General features: G+C 35.3%; 1 protein-coding gene across 2 annotated transcripts in view; it reads right to left on the reverse strand.

Moving 5' to 3' along the window:
- The window catches only part of Syt1 (synaptotagmin 1), a 182475-nt gene that overhangs the window by 111585 nt on the left and 49234 nt on the right, over positions 1 to 21656 (reverse strand). The window contains exons 3-5 of one of the 2 annotated variants that reach the window (XM_048359105.1): positions 19308 to 19430; positions 15786 to 15953; positions 12070 to 12237 (exon numbers count right to left, since the gene is read on the reverse strand). In XM_048359105.1, the coding sequence (XP_048215062.1) occupies positions 12070 to 12237; positions 15786 to 15953; positions 19308 to 19430 (459 nt within the window). The remainder of the gene's footprint in view (positions 1 to 12069; positions 12238 to 15785; positions 15954 to 19307; positions 19431 to 21656) is intronic. The other variant, XM_048359114.1, reaches the window with a different exon arrangement.

Raw genomic sequence — 21656 nt, forward strand, 5'->3', positions numbered from 1 at the left:
ACTAGGGTGTGTCCAATGTGCTTGTTGAAAGGCTAAGACATCACTAGCACTAGCCACTGTAGCTGCCTTCTCAGATAGAGGGAAGTGAACATGATGCATAAAGGCCTTTATGTGCTTTCATGTTACTCAGACCAAAGTCTGAATCTCAGCCTCATGCTGTGGGCAACATGGCTGCATGAAATCCAACTTCTTTGTTTTTCCGATTTTTTTGTGAGTTGGACATAATCATGTTGCCTACCTCTCAGTGGTGCTATGAGGAGCAGAACTGCTAAGGACAGCATAGTACCAGTCTCAAACAGATGCTCAGCACCTAAGGGTCTAAAATATGCTTTGAGATACATTTGCACTGTACTTTTTTTTTTCAGGTGACAGAGCTTTGAAAATACTGTTAACCAAAAAGAAACAAAATGAGCCACTTTGTTATAAAACAGATCTAAAACAAAATTTAGACAAAATTAGGTAATCCTACTGTTATTTCAGACGGCCTCTATATAAACAAAGCATCCAGAAGACACTTGAATATGCTGACCTTGAAGAGAAGAATACATCTCTCTTCTCCTCAGATTGTAAGTTAAACCCTGCTGCTGATTTCACACAAGGATTTGTGTGCTTGATTTTCATTCAGCATTTCAATGGCTTTTTCTGCACTCTCCATTTTGTGAACAACACTATCCAAAACTCTGAAAAAATAAAAACATAAGCCTCTAGCTCTTCACTTATTTTAGTGGTCTAATCTCACTCTATTTTTATTTTTTGACACGGAGATACAATTAGGAAGAGACTATTTCTGACACTCTGCTGGGTCCTGAGAGACACCATTTGTCTCTTCTCCTTAAACACTAGCAGAAAGTGAAAATTCCAGGAAGCGCCTTGTCAGAATATTGATTTATTCATATAGAAATCACACCTTAAAGAGCAGTCAGCTAACTGCCCTATGCCCACATGGCATGCAGTTTAAGTGGGAAAAGGCCTAATGCTCTGCTGTGTTTTCTAAGCCAGAGTTTTACAGCCCCTGAAGCCCAGTAGCTAGAAGCGTTAGTGAGCACCTGGCCATATTACCTGCTTCACTGTCTTTTTTCAATCCATCTTGGAAGAAAAATAGTGTACATTATTAATAGTGTTGTGAACAAAAGTAAGAATAGAGCAGAGATTTGATAAGGCTGGCAAGCCAAGAGTGCCAGAGTGGCAGATCTCTTTTGTATGAAATTTCCGACATTAGCTCTACCAAAAAGCTCAGGACTTGTCCAGGTAATTAGCAGGTAATCTGGGAATGGTGGGCAGGTGTGGTGTTAAGACACTGCAACTGTCATTGGTCCTAAAGGGAGAGCAAATATGCTCCCAACATTTTTAAATGGCAAAATAATCAACTTTTCCCCCCAGAAAAATAAAGTAAATATTACTTCATATATTTGTTCTTCTCCCTACCCCACACACTTAGGAATTGATTTGACATTAGACTTAAGAATAATTTTTAAATACATAATCTTTTTTTTGTTTGTCATTTCCTACAAAGAAATGAAGCTCAGGATGCTTATCAGGTTTGGACTTGGAGTTCTGTGCTTATTTGGATCTACTCTACACTGATCCCAATGGCTACCTCACTGTGCCATGCAAAAGCTTCTTCCTCACCTCTAGAGCCATCAAAATAGGTAAACAAATCATCTTTTTAATGTTATAACCTTAGGTGGTTGTATTTCTGATGTAGAGAGCAAGGGCATATAACAGTAAGGTGCCATGATTAAGTTAGGGCCATGATCAAGGATCAGAGTGAGGCTGTCTTCCCTTAGGCAGGCCAGTGAGAAAGAGAAGAAAATGTAATTGAACTTCATAAAGTAAATATCACAATGCATTCCTATATAGACTATTTATTAGAAGGTACTGTAGTCATTTCAGTTTATACACAGCTACTTCTAAACTATCAATTCTAAGTATATGTAATATTTTAATTTTTGCCTTCCAGAGGCTTGAACTCATGGCCTGGGTGTTATCCTTGAGGTTGTTTATTTTTTTTCTCAAGACTAGTGCTCTACTACTTGAATTACAGATCCACGTACATTTTCTCTTTTTCTGGTTAGTTAGAGATAAGAATGTCACATATTTTCCTGCCTGGGCTGGCTTCAAACCTTTCTCAGATCTCAGCCTCTAGAGTAGCTAGAATTACAGGCATAAGCCACTGGCGCCCTGCTTAAAACAATTTTTTAAATCATAATAATCTTAAACTAGAAATAATTTCAATAGGGAAACCGTGAGACAAGTTTTGACACATGCATACAATAGAAGACTACTCAGCAATAAAATAGAGTGAAATACTACTGTATGTAACTGCATGAAAGATTTAAAGGCATCATACCAAGTAAAACCTAGATGCAAAATAGTATGATTCCCTTTATATGCAGTTCCAGAACAGGGAAACCGATCCATGATGTGAAAAAATCAAAACAAAGGCTTTCTCTGTGGGGTGAGATTCCTAGATCATGTAGTGAATTTACTTAACATTGTCAAGAAATAAAATACAAATTTTCAAGGCAGCTGAATAATTTTACATTTCATCTAGCAATCACTAAAAGTTCTAATTTCTGCACATCCTTGTCTACATTTGTTATTCTCTCTGTGTCTCTGTTTCTGTCTCTGTCTCTCTCTCAGACAGTCTCACGTATAGCCCAGGATAGCTTTGAACATGATCTCCTGCCACCTCAGCCTCTCAAGGAGTATGATTACAAGTGTTCTCCACTATACTTGGTTTGTCTATTTTCTAAAAAAAAAAAAAGAATTCAGTTGAACCAAAAATCTTGAGTTTATAAAACTTAGGAGCTTATTTGGCTCAGAGCAAATGGAGCCTCGATGTGTTAGTGCTACCTTCCACTAACACCTACTAAACTGTATACTGTGCTTGTAAAAACATCTCACACTCCAGAGACTCTTACACAGGAGATCTGGGCCCACTCATTTCCTTTGATGATAATGGATGATATTGCTTCTGAACCCTTCACTTTATCTCAGTCTTATCAAAGAAGGAAGGATACAAGCTGGTGGTCAGAAAAATGTTCTGATTAGGATTAGTGTTTGCAACAACAGAAATGTGCATGGGGAGTATATCCTGTGCCAAATATTGTTCTTAAAAAATTATTGTCAAAGTGATGCACAGAGGGGTAACAGTGTCATATATAAGACAGTGAGTACATTTCTTATCAAACTTGTTACCTCTTCCCTCATTTTTCTCCCACCTTCTCCCCTCCAAAATTTCATGCCCCCCCAGTTGTAAGTTGGTTTACAGCATATTGTCCTGTAAGTATTGCTGTTACATTGGTTTGCCCTTTACGCTTTGTCTCTCCATTTTGATGTTCCCCTTCCCTTCCCCAGTTCTGATAAACATGTATACAATACCCAGGGTACAAAAATCAGTTACAGTGAGACATCAGGGGCAAAACCACAGGGAATAATAGCAAATGTCTAGGATAGTCCTAGCAGATGAACACAATTGATCACATAAGATGATGGTAGGCGAAATGAACTCCAAGTTATGGAAATAAGTGATTTATCATTGTTGCTGTTATTTTCAATGTACTATGTGAAATTATGCCAAATGTCATTCTAATAGCTTTACATGACTATCTTATTTAGAGAATAACACAGCTTATGGAGATTTGATATAAGCTCATTTTATGAAAGAATTTAAGCACCAAGTACAAGAGTTTCCCAGTCATCTGTAGAGTCCATGTTGGATCTAAATAGGTTGAGTCCTGGACCAATCTCTTGCAATTCTGTCTTGGCATTAATTTGCAATGGAAAAGGCTTAATTGGATCTACTTTATTCACAATTAGTTTCCCAGAAATTAGTAAAATTCCTGCCATACAAAAACCGCTTAATAAATATGTGTTGAATAAACAAAAAATTCACAAAATTATTGGCTTGCAGCATTTCAAACTTATTCACAGTATTTCTTGTTCATAACTGAAAAGTTTTAGTCACATTTAAAGCAAATAAGTTTGTGCAAGTGTGTGTGTGTGTGTGTGTGTGTGTGTGTGTGTGTGTGTGTGTATTCTTCTTTCTCCTACTTTAGTTATTAAAGCTCTCATTTGTCATCAGGGCCTTCTCCTCCTTTTTCTCCTCCTTTATTCTGTAGTAGAATGCTTTCACTCCATCACTGATATATTCTGTAATTGTGAAGTAATAGACTATAATGGATTAAAGATTTCACTAAGTGAAGTGATCCAGACCCAAAGAAACGTGGGCTCTATGGTTTCCCTCATAGGGAATAATTAGCCCAGGTTTAGGCTAGTTACAGCGGAGGATCACAAGAGCCCAATAGCTATACCCTTATGAACACATAAGATGATGCTAAACGAAATGAACTCCATGTTATGGAAACGATTGTTACATCACAGTTGTAACTACTTTCAACATGCCATGTGAAACCGTAGCTTTTATTGTTGATGATCCTCTTGTATCCCCTTCCTGTGGTTGACCCTGTGCTATCACTCTATCTCATCTGAGTACCCTGGATACTGTATATACTGGTATTAGAAATAGGGAAGTGAAAGGGAATATCAAACTTGAGAGACAAAGGATAAAAAGACAAGTGACTCCTAAAGCAATACTTACTTGCAAAAGTATTTGGTGTAAACAAACTGAACAACTCATGGAGGGAGAAGGCAAGGGGGAAGGGAGAGGGGGGGAATGAGGGAGGAGGTAACAAATAGTACAAGAAATGTGCCCATGGCCTTATGTATGAAACTGTAACCCCTCTGTACATCACTTTAACAATAAATAAATAATTATTAAAAAAAGAGAGAGACAAAGAACAAAAAGACAAACTATTCAAAAAGCAACACTTAGAAACCATTTGGTGTACACCAACTGCACAACTCTTGGGGGGGAGAGGTGAATGGGGAGGAGGGAAGGGGGCAATAAGGGAGGAGGTAACAAGCAGAACGAGAAATGTACTCACTGCCTTTCATATGAATCTGTAGCCCCTCTGTATCACACTTTGACAATAAAGAAAAAAGAAAGAAATGTATGCACTGCATTATGTATGGCACTGTAACCCCTCTGTACATCACTTTGACAATAACTAAATTAAAAGAAAGATTTCACAATACAAACATTTGGCCTGCTCTAATGCAAAAGATAAAAGTATTTCATTTGAAGATTCACAAAAAAGATAATAAAAGAAAGTGTTCCAAAACATATGATGTGTTCATCAGAGAATATTACATTTCAAAAAAGCTCAAATGTGGGGAAGACAGAACAAGACATTCCTCCCATTGCTTCCCACTCAAAAATCCTCTCTGGAAAATCAGACATAGACAAGATCATGCTGTCTCTACCACTTGTCCTCTTTCATTTTCTGTTTGTTCCCTTCTCAACTCCCACTCCTCACTTTCTGCTTTGTTATCCTACATATATGCAATCTATGCTTCTAAATCACTTTGTTCTGCTTTGCTTGAAATTAAACTGAAAGCTCTCTCTTTGCATAAAAAATAATAAGAAAAAAACACCTACACTTGTTTCTATTAAAAAATAATTTCCTTGGCACTTCATGTATCAGAATTTATGAAAAATTCAGAAAATTCAATGAAAATCTTTCCCCATAGTAACCTAATTGAGAGACGATGGAACAATGAAAATGTTCAGAACATTTTGGTCAAAGCAAACAAGCATCAAAAGAGCACCTATTTCCTCTCTTTCCCACAGGAATTAAATTTTTTACTCAGTTCAATCCTCAACTCATCATCTTCTTACCACCTTAGATGGCAATTTCAGTAGAATTTACTCTACAAGGACAAAGATGTCCCATTGTGGAGTAGGACAGACAAAAGGGAAGGTTGTACACCAAAAAATGATGTTCAGAAATTGGGGCTGGCATTAAAAGTATTATGGGGTAAATTGTAAGCAGTGCACTTGAATAGTTGAATATCCTTCAAGGTGGATAGGACTTAATGATACATGTTTGCAAAAGGAAATTTTTATTTCATTTTAATTTACCCAGAAAATTTATTTGAAAACATTTGTTGTACATTCCAGGCACAGTGTTATGTTCTGGGATTCAGAAGGTTTAAAAAAAATAAGTAATTTCCTCTTACTTCTTGAGCATTCAATGAAGAATAAGTTTGGAGTCAGATAGACCTGGGTCTAAATCTTTGCCCTGTTGGTTATTTTCTGGGCAGCACTAGGTTAATATGGAAAATGGGCATTTGAAGAGAAACCTCATAGGATTTCTCAGAGATATTCAAGTGTGGGATACTCCAGAATGATGTGTGAAAAGCACTTTCAAGTGTTTGGCTTAGAAGAGAGCCTGGCTTTTATGTTTAAACTCTAGCATTTGGAGGGAAAAAAAAACAGGTTCTAAAGCCTTAGTGTACAGAGTCAAGGTTTATCAGTGTGTTAGTTAAGGGAAAATTGCCATTACATTCATTTATTCCATCAATTCCTCAACATATCCATTCAGGCTTTCACTTGGGCCTGTTGTTGGTAATGTCAGTTGCTCAGGATAATCTTTTCCCTTTGACTTCTGGAAACATTCTTAGTGTTTATTCAAATTCTACTCATAATTAAGGATTAGCTCGTTTGTACCCAAATTTTCCATGATTCTTCCCTATCTATCACTTTAATTGTACAAACATAGTTTTTATGTCTAGTTCTTACTACTTTGTTGTGAAGCTTTTTTTTCTCTTCTTTGAGACAGAGTCCTGATAAGTTGCCCAGGCTGGTCTCAAACTTATGGCCCTTCTATCGCCACCTCCCAAATCCTGGGATTACAATTGAGTGCCACAATGCCTGAATTTTGTGTAGCTTCATTAGTTATTATGTTGCATAAGGAAAATTTACCACCATTATTGATCATTTTCCAGGTGTATTAATCTTTCATGTGTTATCTACTATGTTGTTTTACATGCTAATTTCACAGATTTTCAACAAATATTTTGAGTGAATGGAAGAGAATTCATGTTCTATTTAATTCATTTTTTTAAATGAAAAGGAAATCCCCTCTTACCCTCAATAAAGTCTCTAGTATTCATGCATGAATGGTAACATATTCATGTTAATGATTATCTTTCACTTCTAAGGCTTTGTATCTTGCATAGGAATCCATGCTGCATATTTATGAATTAATACCTTTGTGAGCAAATAGCTATTTGTTGTGATTTTGCTGCCTGGTATATAATTGTAAGGCATTATAATACTATTTTAAAGGACCCTAACTAGTTTGGAGCTGACCAAATGTCAGGTTCCCCAAACTCAAGCCAAAGCTGAGAAAAACCCAATGATAAGGATATTGCATTGAAATGAAGCTTCTAGCTATACTTTGAAGCTGAAAGCATGAGAGATGGTATAAAGGAATGGTGAGAGTGAGTGGGCTTTGGAATGCTGTCTGAATTTTACTAATAGCACTGATTGTGTAAATATAGACAAATTACTTTCTCTGGTGTAGTGTGGGAACAGTAGATATGTCTGCTGTCTAGATGGAAACAAAGAAAATGAGGATCTCTTCTCAAAGTACTATAGTTGTAAGTGAATGTCTTTGTTATATTGAATGTGACAGATGGTGAGTGACAAAGACAGTTTTAATGGCATCATGTGCGAAGTTGCAACAATTGACCTCCTATGGGTATTTACAAATAGAGCATTGTTTGGGGGCAAGATTTCCCAAGGCACATACTGCCATCTAACTGTAAACCATACTTAGAGCTAGGCATAGGTGACTCACACTTGTAATCCCTGCTACTCAAGAGGCTGAGATCTGATGATCACAGTTCAAAGCCAGCTTGGACAGGGAAATCCATGAGTCCCTCATCTCCAATTAGCTACCAAAAAAGCTGGAAGTGGAGCTGTGGCTAAAGTGGTAAAGGTCTAGCCTTGATCACAATTGCTCAGGGACAGCGCCCAGGCCCTGATTCTAAACCCCAGAACAGACACACACACACACACACACACACATACACACACACACACACACACACACACACACACACACACACACACACACCATACATTGGAACAGTGTAAGTTCTCTCAGACTCCTTGGCCATAAAAGTTCCAGAGGGAATAATAAATTTGACCCACTCCAAAGAAATATCCAGTAATTGACCACTGGAAGCCAAAAAAACCTGTGTCATTTGATCGGATATGTGTTCTCCGAATGCTTTTCTGTGAAGTAAATGTTTTTCTAATTAAGCTTAAAAATGTGAAATTTTCTTGCAAAATTGATTTTCCATTAAGACACCAAAGTAGTTTCTCTTCCTTTCTGCTTGGATACTAATTAAATTATGTCCCAACTTGTTTTAATTCAGCAATCAATTTCTTTCTTTTTTTTTCTATTTGCACTAGATTACAGAATCTCATTTAAAAATCATTCTTTAATGAATTCCACACAAAGCAGATGTGATAGACTTATTCTCAAATGGAGACAAACCAGTATTGGTCAAGACACAGGTGCTTGTAGTCAATGGAGCAGAATCTCCCCTTTTACAAAAAAAAAAAAGACCCAGTTGTTTTGGGGTAGTACTTATTTCTCACATTTTTGATTTTTAGAGATAACAATGCTGAAAAGCACAAGGATGGGAGAATGAAAAAAGAACAAAATGTAAAATGGTGAAATCTTTTGATGATGTGGTACAAGACTACTTCATGTGATGCAGATGAAGGACCTATATTTTCTAAAATGGCCATAAATTCTTAAGAAGAGAAAAATAGTGTCATAGCTCCTGATTTAATGCTTAATTATGGAAACATATTAAATGGTTGAATGAATGATTCCAAAGTATGTCAGCTGGCTTCAGACATGATGTACACGCTTATTTGAATGATTAAATAAAAAGAAAATCTCAAAAAGTCATCATGCCCAGCTAAGGCCTTTGATAATGGAAGCCTTTCGGTAAATGTAAGAACAGTAAAACTGATTACAGAGGATGGTTTTGAGGTCATATACTAAGAGGAAAATTAGATAAAACTAACAGCTTCATATGTAACCACCTCTTGAAAATGCAGAGGATAGACATTTCTGTTTTGAAGCAGCAAAAGAAAGAGGCACCTCAAGGTCAGATTCCACCTGTCATCTGTTAGAAGGTGGGGAGGTGACAAAAGGAACAGTCAATTGTGTAACATCAAACAAGGAGACAAAAAAAATGGCAAGAGGACTGAAACAGTAAAATGATTTAGACTGAGTTAATCTGAGGAACAGTATCCAGACAAATGGAAAGTTCACAGCACTAGACTCTTAACAGTTGGACCCCCATGTTTGTGGTTTGTCCTGGTGCTGTTTATCTCTTCTACAACTCTCCTTTTTGAAATATGTGCATATAAAATCCAAACCAGCTTTTGTACTGTTAATCGCTTTTTCCCACTCCTCTCTAAATTACTCACATATAAACTAGCTATGTCAACAACCTGCATATTTTTAAATCTATACCATCTTAGAATTTTAATAGTTGCCAACTTTCCAGCAAAAAAAGACACCTCTAAACCAAAAAACAACCCCAAAGAAACCCAATGAACAAAACCAACCTTCCAGTTATCCTATTTCATCAAAATTGCAGGTGCTAACTTAACTTGCTTAAGTTCATCTCTAACAGCTAACTATGGTGAAAGGCTCTATTTGTAGATTCTAAAGCTGTTCTTTTATTTCTCTCCACATTTCCTACATATCTTTCAACTTATCTCTTAAATGTTAAAAATAACTTTAGCACTGTTAGATGAAAGTAAATCTAAAATCACAAACAAAATTGTACACGTAAAATGGAAAAACAATTTCTTTAAAATTATAAGAACTAAAAGCAATCTAACTTCAATTTATTCAAACGACTATAATCATATTCAGTTAATGGACAGTAACATGAAAAGAGAGCACATATCACTGAGAATAAGCCATTCTTCAGATATGAGATATAATTGGAACTTACTTCCTTTATTATGAGAGTTTCCACCGAGGTCTAGTAAGCCAGAGATACTTGGCAAGCTAGTCATCTATTTTATGAAATTTCCTATGTCATAATAAAAGGAATCAGCCACTCACTGAAACCAAAATTTATTATTCCTGAGTAGACATCAAAGAACAGTCTCTAGAGTTTAAAACAAACATAATGGGAGACATATTATTTACTATTAAATTTTTAATAAGGGTGGTGAAAAAAGAATAAAGAGAAAACAGAAGAATGAAAACACAGAAAGGAAACACACTAAAGCAAGAATGATGGAAAGGGTGCCTGATCAACAAACATGGTGCACATCCATAGATAAGTCAAATTGAAAACTCTCTCATACAGCCATTGGAGATAATAATGAGAAAAGAACATGAGTAGTTATAAGACAACAACAACCACAACCACAGAGAAAAGGATAGGAGCTCTCTTAACTATTGACTAGTTGCTACATACCAGATTTCATGATGGATATTTTACATTCTGTTCTATATAACCTATAGGTGAAGGAGTGAATAATTTTAGATCATTTGCAAGATTAAAAATTGAATTTGACTTGAGTCACAAAGTAGCCTGTTGATGGTCTTAGTACTAAAAAAAAACAGATCAGTTAAGAGAGAAACTCAGGCATATCTTTGTCCAGAAACAAGTTCAGTTAGCCATGAGCAAGGTCATGAAAGTCAAGTGGAACCACAAGACCCTGTGAAGCTACATGGAAAAAAAAACTACTTCAAAAAATAAAAAAGCACATTTCTAGGACTGAAGTAATATGCAACAAATATTTTTATATTGAATATTTTTGGAAACAAAAATTTTAGGGAGAAAAGAAATGGTCATAGACCAAAAACGTTAAGACTCCATCTCAGTTAATGTCATGCAGAGTACTCATGTGTGTAATCCCCGGATACTTGGGAGGTATGAGTAAGTAAATCAAGGTCCAACGCTGGTTTTCAGCAAAAATGAAAAGTAACTAAAGCAAAAAGGGCTGGAGATGTGCTTCAAGTTGTAGTGTACTTCCCTAGCAAATGCAAAGCCTTAGGTTCTAATGCTACAGAAAAAGCCCATTTTTATTATCCTATTTGTATAAGATATAGAAAGAATCTATAGTTAGTTTTAGGAAAGTAGAGCTTAACTCAAAAGGTTTTACACCTTCAAATAATGATATCAGAGAGAAAAACAGAACCCATTTTCAGGATATCAATCAGCAATCTTGTAAAACCTTTCATTGTGTTTCAGGTATGAAGCTGATAACTAGAGAGCTGGGCAGAAGGCACAGGCATAGCCTTGGTTGAATTTCTATGGTGGCTCAGCCACTCTGAGCTGTGTAGTTCTGAGATGATCACAATTTACTAAAGTTTAGAGATATATGGATTCTAAGTGACAGGCTATTTGCAATCCCTTTGACAATCATAGTCATATGTCAGTATCTAAAACAATGGCTAGGAAAGGAGTTGCTTTAGGAATTTGGAGAGAGAAAGGGTTAGCTTTTGTGTTTTGGCCTGTTGAGCTGTTGTTCACCAAGACAAATGCCAGTGTCGGGAGAGCAGAGCTTCATCAAAAGGAAGTCATTACTACCTAGTAAAAACACACCAAGAATATTGAACTGTCCTTTTTAAATCACACAAAATGCTGGGCTAAACTATTAAAACCAGGAAAACATAGTGTGAAGAGATTATAAAAAGGGAAGGGATGTAGACAATGTATTTACTACCAGCCTTTCTGAGTTGTAGCTGAGCTTTAACCATCATGCTCACAGAAGCAGAGCATTGCCTGTGATATACAGAATAATCTTGGAAAAAAAATGCCACTTTATTTCATTATAATAGCTGTTGAACCCATGAAGAAAACAAAACTAAAATGGTTGTGGAAAACACAAAGAAATGAGATGCTATTTACGGTCCTTTTAAAGAAGGTGTGTGTGTGTGTGTGTATCCAGAGAAGTCATTTTATGGAATTAAAACTCTCTCTTTCATAACACCTAGAAGACTAGAGTGTTTTGTCATGATGTTATATAATTTCTATCACCTTATTTTGCCAGCTTTCAAATCCCATGGGCAACATCACATGCAGTAAAGAGTATTCCTCAATGGATTATTAAATGAGCAAAAACTGGTGAGTACAGTTTGTCAGTAATGTTAATGATTGTCTTACCTCTTCCTTCTCAGCACTTTGCAGATCACGCCATTCTTCAGTTACATGACCAAAATCCACGGTGTTCATGGGGACTTTGAATTCTCCAATTATGTCATGTTTGGAGAAGCGATCAAAATCATACACAGCCATCACCAGAGTTTTGCCACCCAACTCCGAGTATGGGACCTACATAAAAAGAGGAAGATGAGATGTCTGTCACCAAAACAAACAAACAAACAGAAAACTGCTTAAAAGCAGTGGTTAAATATTTATGTTGGATGTTGGAGAAAGAGAACTTTCTGTTTTTTCTTTCTTTCTTTCTTTTTTGTTGAGAAATATAACTACTTGGGAGAAAATGGGGACTTGTCACAGTGATTTATCATTTTATTGCAAAGTATTATAAGCTGTATTATTAATAATGGATCTTACTATTAATTATGCTATAAATACTTCAAGATTTATAAACTAATAAACAAACCAATTACAGTTGACTGAATGAATTTCTCTTGCAGAATATTTTGTTATGGTTGTAATCCATATTGTCAGGGAATATCTCACTTGGATGAAATAACTTGTTTCCGAAGTTCCATTAACTCCTTCAAAGCCACTTGTACCCCACAATTAAACACAACAGAACTTATTAAGAGATATGCAGGAGTATGAAAGCATGTAAATGAAATTCACAAGGTGCCTCACCTACTCTGAAATAATTTCCTGATTGACAGGAACTGACTAGAAAAATGGATGTTTTGAATATCAGAGACTCATTATATCGTGGATCTTGCAGCTCATTCGTAGGTATGACACTTTAGCATGAATAGTGGCGAAAGGCCAAGAACTAGTGAATTCTCCAGCTGTTCAGATGTATCTGGGACAGATGCTATGGGTTGGAAAGTTTATTAGTAACATTTTTAATATTAAGGGGAAAACAGTGTAATCCAAATAAGCTACACTTTAGTAATTTGGTAGAAATGCCTAATTATGAAAATGTTTAGACTTGTATTTAAAGTTTGATCAACTAGACAGGTGGCTTATGCCTATAAATCCTAGTAGCTACTCAGGAAGCTGAGATTTTAGGATCACGGTTCAAAGCCAGCTAGGTCAGGAAAGTCCACGAGACTTTTTATCTTCAATTAATAGCAGAAAAAGCTGGAAGTGGTTCTGTGGCTCAAGTGATGGAGTGCTAGCCTTGAGCAAAAGGAGTTTAGGGACAATGCTAGGCCCAAAGTTCAAGCACCACCACTGGCGGCAGGGGTGGCAGGTGGGGGTGGGGGTGGGGAGGAGGGAATTTGATCAATTTTCACACACTTACACACTCAGTGTAAATGGCTGTCTTATACTCAAGTAAACATTTCTCAGGAATTATCTGACCACATATGTATGAAAAATATTTTAGTTTCCAAAGAAAGTTTATTTTTGTCATTTATTCATAATGTCTGTAATGTTTGTTAAAATATTATGATTAAAAACTAGGCATAATATTTTCCATTTTAAGAGGAACCTAGAATAAACCCAGAGCTGAAATTCAATGGGCGGAAACAAATACAATAGTGACAAATGCTTCCATGCTTCCTTATAGCTCTAAAATCTTTCTAGAGTTTTTGATGATTGTAGTGACATCACAACAATCAAGAGCCAGTATCTGGAGTTAGAGAGAATTGGACCTAAATTTGATAACTTTCTTTCTTAAGGACATGGAACAAGCAAGCTAATTGTGATAGCTGATATATTCCTTTTCAGTCAATTGTGATAATCATAGTATTTATTTCTGGAGGCCATTTTAAGAGTGAAAAAATATAAAACAACTAATACCTAGTAGATATTTAAGAAATATTTGTTATTGATTAACGTTTCTTTTAGTGGAAGTTTGTTTCTATAGTAAAAAAAGGAATTTAGTTTGGTGCATGTTGAGCTCCTGTGAAGAAGATTTTACTGAGTTCTAAAGTCAGTGATCTTTACATTGTGTCACATTTAGTTCCTATATCATGTTTCTGCTTGCATTTCAGTCTACATTGTCTATTGGAAGAATTAACCATTTCTCTAGAAAAATTGACATATTTCTTAAACATTTCTAATATACTGTACTTTGATTTATTTATGGCTTGTTCAAATATGAATGGAATAAAATATAACTTGTAAAAAATTTATAGCCAGTTACAACATCTAGGGGATTATATTTCTTTGTGTCATAGAAATTACTAATAAATTTATTAGCAATATATTAAAAATCATCTGTAGGATACTCAAAATAAAGGAAAGCACCACAATGTTGTTTCAAACGATGTAAGAATTTGCTTACTAAATTCTATTTAGAAACTATACCTAAGTAAAGTTTAACGTATCAGATGTTGTTGATTATTGTTTGGAATTTTTTTAAAAATTATGTTGCCTCATGTTTTCTGGGTTATTGATTACAGAAGCTGAGAATCTCCAGAATATTATCTACTATTTTAAATTAACTGGACACAGAAACATTATAGACTTTTATTCCCCCCCCCCATATTTTTACTATTATCAGTTAATTGTACATGGTGTTTCATTTTGACATGTTCATATATGTCTCTCTCCCTCATCTTCTTCCTCTTTTCCTTCCCAAACCAATCGCAACAAGCATCATTATTCTATTTTCACCCATGTACAGAAAGAATTTTGATCATATTCACCCTCTTCTATTTAACAGTCTATGTGCAAAGACCTTTGTCTCAAAAAACTCAGATATTTCAGAGTGAGTAAGAAAGACCCTTCACAAAACTGAAATCCAGGTTCAAAGAAACAAGGCTTGTCCCCAGTTTCATCAATTTTTATTTCCCATCAAGCGTGGCTGCTGATATGAGGCACATGCTATTACTAAGCATGGCTGATGGACAGGGTGATTTTGAATCTGCCTGCTGGTCTAGCCACAGACATTTCATTTTTCAGAAATGCATTGTTCTAAGCAATGCATTTTAAAATAATTTCACATATTCCATCACAAGAATGGTTTTTATGAATGTCTTTAAGCCATGAACTACAAAAAAAATCCCTGAGGCCTTCAGGGCATGATTTTCTGACAAGTTATGATATGGTCAGAATGTCGCTTGTTTATTGTTTGTCAACTGAGGTATCTTGACAAGATAAAGAACATCAGGAAAGATCTAAAGTAAATGAAAATGCTAGACATACAGAAAAAAACCTCCACCAAAATGCACACAATCTTTTTATTGATAAATGAGAAAGGGATTTAGTCTGTTCAAATAGTGCCTCAACATACCCAGGATTTTTTACAAGACCAGCACCCATTTGTACTATGCAAGTACTGTAACATAGCTTTCTGGGTTCAATGATGGGAATTAGCTTGATCTGTTTTCCACAAAGTTTGAAATTCAGGAAAATAATAATTTCATTCCTTTGGTTTTATTTTTGGTGAAAATAGGGGTGGCGGATATCCAATTCTATTGGCACATTTGAAGCTGACTTACTTTGTAGATGTGCCTGTGACATTCTGAAAATGAAAAAAATGCGCTATATTCCCTTCTGAAAAGATAGAGCTGAATCTGACCTTGACCCCATTTAACTGCTGTATAGAATCCTCACTAGACTGAGGACAAAGATTTTTTTCAAAAGTCTGAATACAGTCATTGTGCATCCCAGAATAGCTGTTCAAACCGTGTGTGTCTATATGTCAAGATAAAACCAGTCTTTTTATCTAAAACAATAAAGGAAAGGTTGTAAATAAACAGAAGAGAAAAATATACCTTGAAAGTAAATTGTTCATTGAAGACAGGATTCAGGGTTTTCCGGTGGACCTTTGTCTCAAATTTCTTCTTTTTGTCAGGCAGCAGAAACACCTTCACATAAGGATCAGACGTTCCCCCCATGTCTAGCGCGGGCAGTTCAGCAGCCTGGATGATCCCTACAAGAAGCTGAAATGTGGGACAGAAAAATAAGCACAGACGTTGGCGGACATTTTGGGAAAGATTGACTTGTTCACAGGGCTGCCTATTGTAATCGATCCCTTAGTCCTCTGCTTTTTAACAAACTTTCATTCTTTTACAAACCTGAACACAGAAGGCATATGAAATGAACTCTTCTAGACTTCAGAGACCCAATTAGGACAGATGCAAGCTCTGGGAAGCCTAGTTTTTAAGCACAAAAGAGGCTTTTAAAAGGTTGCTGATTACAGTTAAATATGGAATTCATACTTGCAAAAGGGTTGCAATCAAATAACTTTCCAGTTGCTAAAAGCTCTTGTGCATTGTTTTTCTTTCCAGGGCATGATTTCTAAGTGGAAATAAATCATTAAACAATCACGAGTCTATAATTACAAAGTAGGATCTTTTCTTTTTTCTTTAGTAAAGTCTCAGAACAACTAAATACAAATTTCTTACCATTGGCTAACACTTTGTGATAAAAGAAAATAAGTTCTCTAAGGTTTATCTTACTTGACCTGTACTTCTATGCTGGCTACTCTTTCTTTTAAATTACAATAGCATCATTATAGTCTAATAAATTTTGCAATTAGATATAGGACATGGAGTCAAAGGAATATGATTTGAACTTCTTAAAGAAGAAAGGGAGATTACAGATATGCTTTCCAATGCTAAGTAATAAAGTGTCTGACTTTTTTCTTATATAGCAGAAACTCATTTCTTTCTTTATAAAAACATGAATAAATACTGCTTTTATTCAAGTCTGTTTTCTTACTTACATAAACCTAAATCTCATTAAGAATATTAAATTATGATACTGTTGATATTTTTACAAAGGAAAAAAAAGGAATGTCTGGACAATTCTAGTTATCCTGCCCACATAGCTTTCACGTCAACAGACTGGTTTAGATCTTTGTAGGAAAAAAGAGGTAGACCTACTTAACATGGGGTGTGTACTAGTCAGTAAATGTAGACACTTCAAAGGTTTTCATTTCATAGTCTGAACTTAGTACACATTCAAATTGTCACAGGAATTTTTTTTAGATAACAGCAGAAAAGTCAAGTCCACTTGCTATGAAACCAACCTATTTAAAAGCAAGAGTATCTATTGTGTGGTATCATCTTTCAACTATAGGATGTAGGTATACAAAACAGAGACAGATGGTTCAAGAATAGCTAATGGAGGCATTTGTGTATAAGGACAATAAAGTGAATCATAGTCTCTTGGTTTGTTAAATTTGTATTTAGCATTTATTTTCATGTGACAACATAAATCATCTGATCTTATTTGTTCATTATCATTTTTTAAAACTAATTTTCTTTTGGATGGAAGAAATATGAGAGATATAGCACAACTTTAAAAATAGCCTATTTTATTTTAGATATTTTTGGATATTTTGATGATAATTATGGAGTTACTTTTTTCCCAACCCCCTTTGACTTTAGCCTAAAAGAAAAATATTATCTTTCTCACCAGCATGGGATTTTCTCAGTTAGAGTATTTTAGAGGTGGTCTTTTAGTTTTTTTTTTGTTTTTTTTTTTTTTTTTTTTTTTTTGGCCAGTCCTGGGCCTTGGACTCAGGGCCTGAGCACTGTCCCTGGCTTCCTTTTGCTCAAGGCTAGCACTCTGCCACTTGAGCCACAGCGCCGCTTCTGGCCGTTTTCTGTATATGTGGTGCTGGGGAATCGAACCTAGGGCCTCGTGTATCCGAGGCAGGCACTCTTGCCACTAGGCTATATCCCCAGCCCCGTCTTTTAGTTTTGCTAAACAATTATCTACAATGTTTCTCAGACTTCATCTTTCCTCACTCATAGGATCATTTTATACTTTAATTAGCTAAGGACATTACATTTATATATTGTTTTATTTTCAGGCAGAACCTTCTAAATCCTGAAAAGAAAATTCCACTTTTTAGATTTAGTGTTTGCCAAAGAGAGCAATAAATGTTGTCTCATTACTTCTGAGAAAAAAAAAATCACCGCTATAAGTTATTTTCTTAAAAACATTACTTTGTAATACAATGATACTTATAATACTCAGTGCCCACTTAAAAATCTTAAAATTATGACTAACCAGGAGATACCACTAGATTTCTGCTAGTAAAGATGAATGGAAAATAAAATGGGAAAATACTAGTTGTATAAAAGGACGTTAAAATCCTGGAAACATAGTACATGCCAAGATAGCTTAAAATGACCTTTACTGGACTATAGAAACAATAGAATATTTTGCTCCTAAACAAATCTTGATTTTAATAGAATAGCAATGAAAATGCCCTATTTTCATTAATTGTAAATGTAATCACTATAAACATACTAATAATCCCATATGAAGTGTTCTAGAATTCAGTGGTCTAGAAGTAATTAGCTAGAGCTTTAATGAATAAATATGAAAAAATATGTACATACATATCCTTCATAGGGAACCATTTGAAACCTCAGAAGTTGAGACATTATTTGAATTATCCATTCCTAAATGTAGTACATAATTTCTGCAACTTTATGCAGCACTTTTCTTGGACATTAATTATAAAAGCTGAGTAGTAGTATTTGGTTCATTTGTCATTCTCTGCTGATCAAATTGGCTATCACTAGCACATGCTCTAGTAGTAGTAATTGTACTTGGAGTTACTCATTTTTCCTCAACCCAAAAGATGAGTGGAGCCAAATGAACTAAAATGACTGGAACTTTCCTAGTTGGACTATTATCTTATAGATTCTGAACAACCAATTGTTTCCACTAATTCTTATCTAGCATTTTAATTTCTTTAATAAAGGACATCCTCATTGCCATGGGTCCTGGAAGTTCTTCATAGACAGATTTTAACAGTCATCTTTGAACCATAATGATAACATTGTCAACACCCATCTCATCTTCGATTCTTTATCAAATGGTTTCACTCAACAATAACCCAATTCAAAAGGTGCTGGCCATGTTTGGATTATAAAGTATATTTGTAATGTTTATCCCTGGTCATAACTCTTAGCAGGGATGAGTCAATGAAGTCTATGGAAGGTAGTGCCTGCTCTGGCTGAGGGAACCCTGGGGGCAAAGCCTAGCAGGGAGCTCTCAGGAGCAGACTGATTGCTTCAAGTTAATTCGTATTCTGCCTGCCTACTCTAAGTGCCAGAGTAGATGTAATCTGTTGAACACTGTGAATTCTAATTACCAGAAGTTAAATTAGCAAGTAGGGAACTGCCTGTACTTAGAAATTATTTCATCAATAGCTTTGATAATTGCATTTTCTCCTCACAGCTCACGAAATGTTTTAAGAAGCATCTTGCTTCAATTTTTACTTGGTAATTTCTGAAATAGTAATGGAATTAGATAGACATTTCCCCTCAGACCTGGTTATTCTGGAAGTCATAATCCAGGGAATATTGAAGCTTTCCCAGTTTCTCTTCTTCTTTGGGTTCCTCTTTTTCTTCTCCATCAGTCAATCCGGTCTCAGCATCATCATCCTTAAGGGCCTGTGAGTATGGAAAAGGATCAATATGAATTTCAATGAATTTCCTTCAGAATCCAAGTGAAATTGTCCCTATCATTATACCTCCAAGCTGTGAGAAGCAAGCACTAAGATGCTGGGAATATGTTGGTCTGACACACATTCACATTTGCTTCCTAGGTATTTTTAAAATCCCACTTGTGCAAAGAATTTCTCCCCCCAATCAGCAGGCAACATGAATGCAATGGAAGAAGCCCCTCAGAATATGGCAAGCAAAAAATGTAAAATTGTGCAAAGGAAATGTCAACTCAGGACTATCTTTGGCTCTGAGAAAATGGCTTGACTTCTTTCTAGGGTGATAAACATGCTATTAACTAGGCCAGATTCCACATTCTTGTTTAAAGAGGTCTTCCACATCAGGTAAAACATCATTGCTACATGCAGAGCAGTCATATGCATGAGCCGTGTATCCTTCGGGTGACTTATTTCCTTGAAAGAAGGAAGTTGAATAAGGAATCCTCAAGGAGATTTAATTCTCTATAAATTCACATATATATTTATGATGATTAAGGAAAAAGAGGAAAAAAAATCCATGCCCCTAGCAAATGCACATTGAGAGAAAGTTTGCTTCAATTCCAGCAGTCATTTATCATTTATTTTGATAACAGCTCCACAGAAAGCTAGGCTGAACTAAATTGATTTGAATCTCTATTTGACATTACAAGATAAAAAGAATTATATCTGCAATTTTGTAAACAATTCAAGTTGATATTAAATGTTAGAGAATAAGTACCATGCTACTGAACTAGCAAAACTTAGTCTTGCCAATTAATTGATTTTTTTTTTTTATATCTAGAGGTTACATGTAAATTGACAGACTAGAAAGCTCAACTCCTATAATATACTCCAAATGCTCCTCTCTTTGGAAAACCCAAATATATAACTTATTTCCCTATTGGGTCAAAGTATCAATTATAAAGTTTATCACTATTGAAAGCTTTGTGTCTAAGAATGGACATTTTTATTGCTTTAGAGAAGTTATAATAATTCATTAGAAATCATTATTTAAAAATAAAAGTTGTGAAATATTTTATTTTTGATCATTAGTAATGATGAAAAATTAAAAATCTTTATATTCTCTATTTGCATTTTTCCTTGCATAACTGATATAGTCAGGAAAAATAATAATTGTTTTTCTGTTGTGTTGCTTGATGTTTTCTTATTGTGTTGTAAAGGCTCTTTGTATTTACTGTTGTTGAGACCAGTAGGATACAAATATGAATAAATAGCGAATATGGCCCCCTGCATTTTGATTGTCAAATTTTCATTGCCCTGTGTGTGTGTGTGTGTGTGTGTGTGTGTGTGTGTATGCTTGTAGGCTTTAGTGTAACCTTTTATAGAAATTGAATTAAAGCACATACATGGTGAAATACTTTATATCTTTGACAAAACTAAGAATTTCCACTACTGTCAACTCTCAGACTGCTTCTGAGAATTTTTACAGGATGTAAATGTAATATGTACAACCAAGGCTTTAGATAGGCATCAGAACCAAGAGTATACTGTTCCCACCACCTTTGCTACTCCATCCTGTGCACTGTGTGGTCTTTTCTCTGGCTGTTCATCATTCTAAGAAAAGACCCTCTCTTTTTTTCTACTTACAAAGAGACCCTCAGTGGCACTAAAAATGACACACTAGTCCTTCTATTTTACAATATTTTTCCAGTTAGCTCCACCCAGCTCACTTTACTATTATTCTATAATACTTGCATGCATCATAGATGAATAAAGCTCATTCTCAGGCAAGAATATGGAAACAGAGCTGAGTTGTGGCTACAAATGCTCCCTTCCTTTTAGTGCTTCTTAAAATTTCTCAGAGGATTACAAGCTTGAAAAATTGAAAATGACTACTATTATGGGCATCTGTGTAAAACCCTTTACAAATTTAGTTAGGCCCACACTATTTAATTTAGGAAATTTATTTATACTTGTATGTTTCCTTGAATATAAAAATGTTAATTTACTGGTAGCCAAAGGCAGAAAATAACATAATTATTGAAAAATTTGTATTAATCCTTGAACTTGAGGCACAAGGGTGTTAGTTACCAAAGGGAACATGAGCTAGACTACTGAGTTTAATTAGAGGACTTTAGGCTATGGAATCCCATTGATTTTTTTTTTTTAAACCTTGGCTGAGTATAAGACAATAACCCTGTCAGAGAGTATGTGCCTAGAAAATGTACTTCTGGTA

The sequence above is a fragment of the Perognathus longimembris genome, chromosome 1, assembly GCF_023159225.1.
Source record: "Perognathus longimembris pacificus isolate PPM17 chromosome 1, ASM2315922v1, whole genome shotgun sequence".
Lineage (NCBI taxonomy): Eukaryota > Metazoa > Chordata > Mammalia > Rodentia > Heteromyidae > Perognathus > Perognathus longimembris.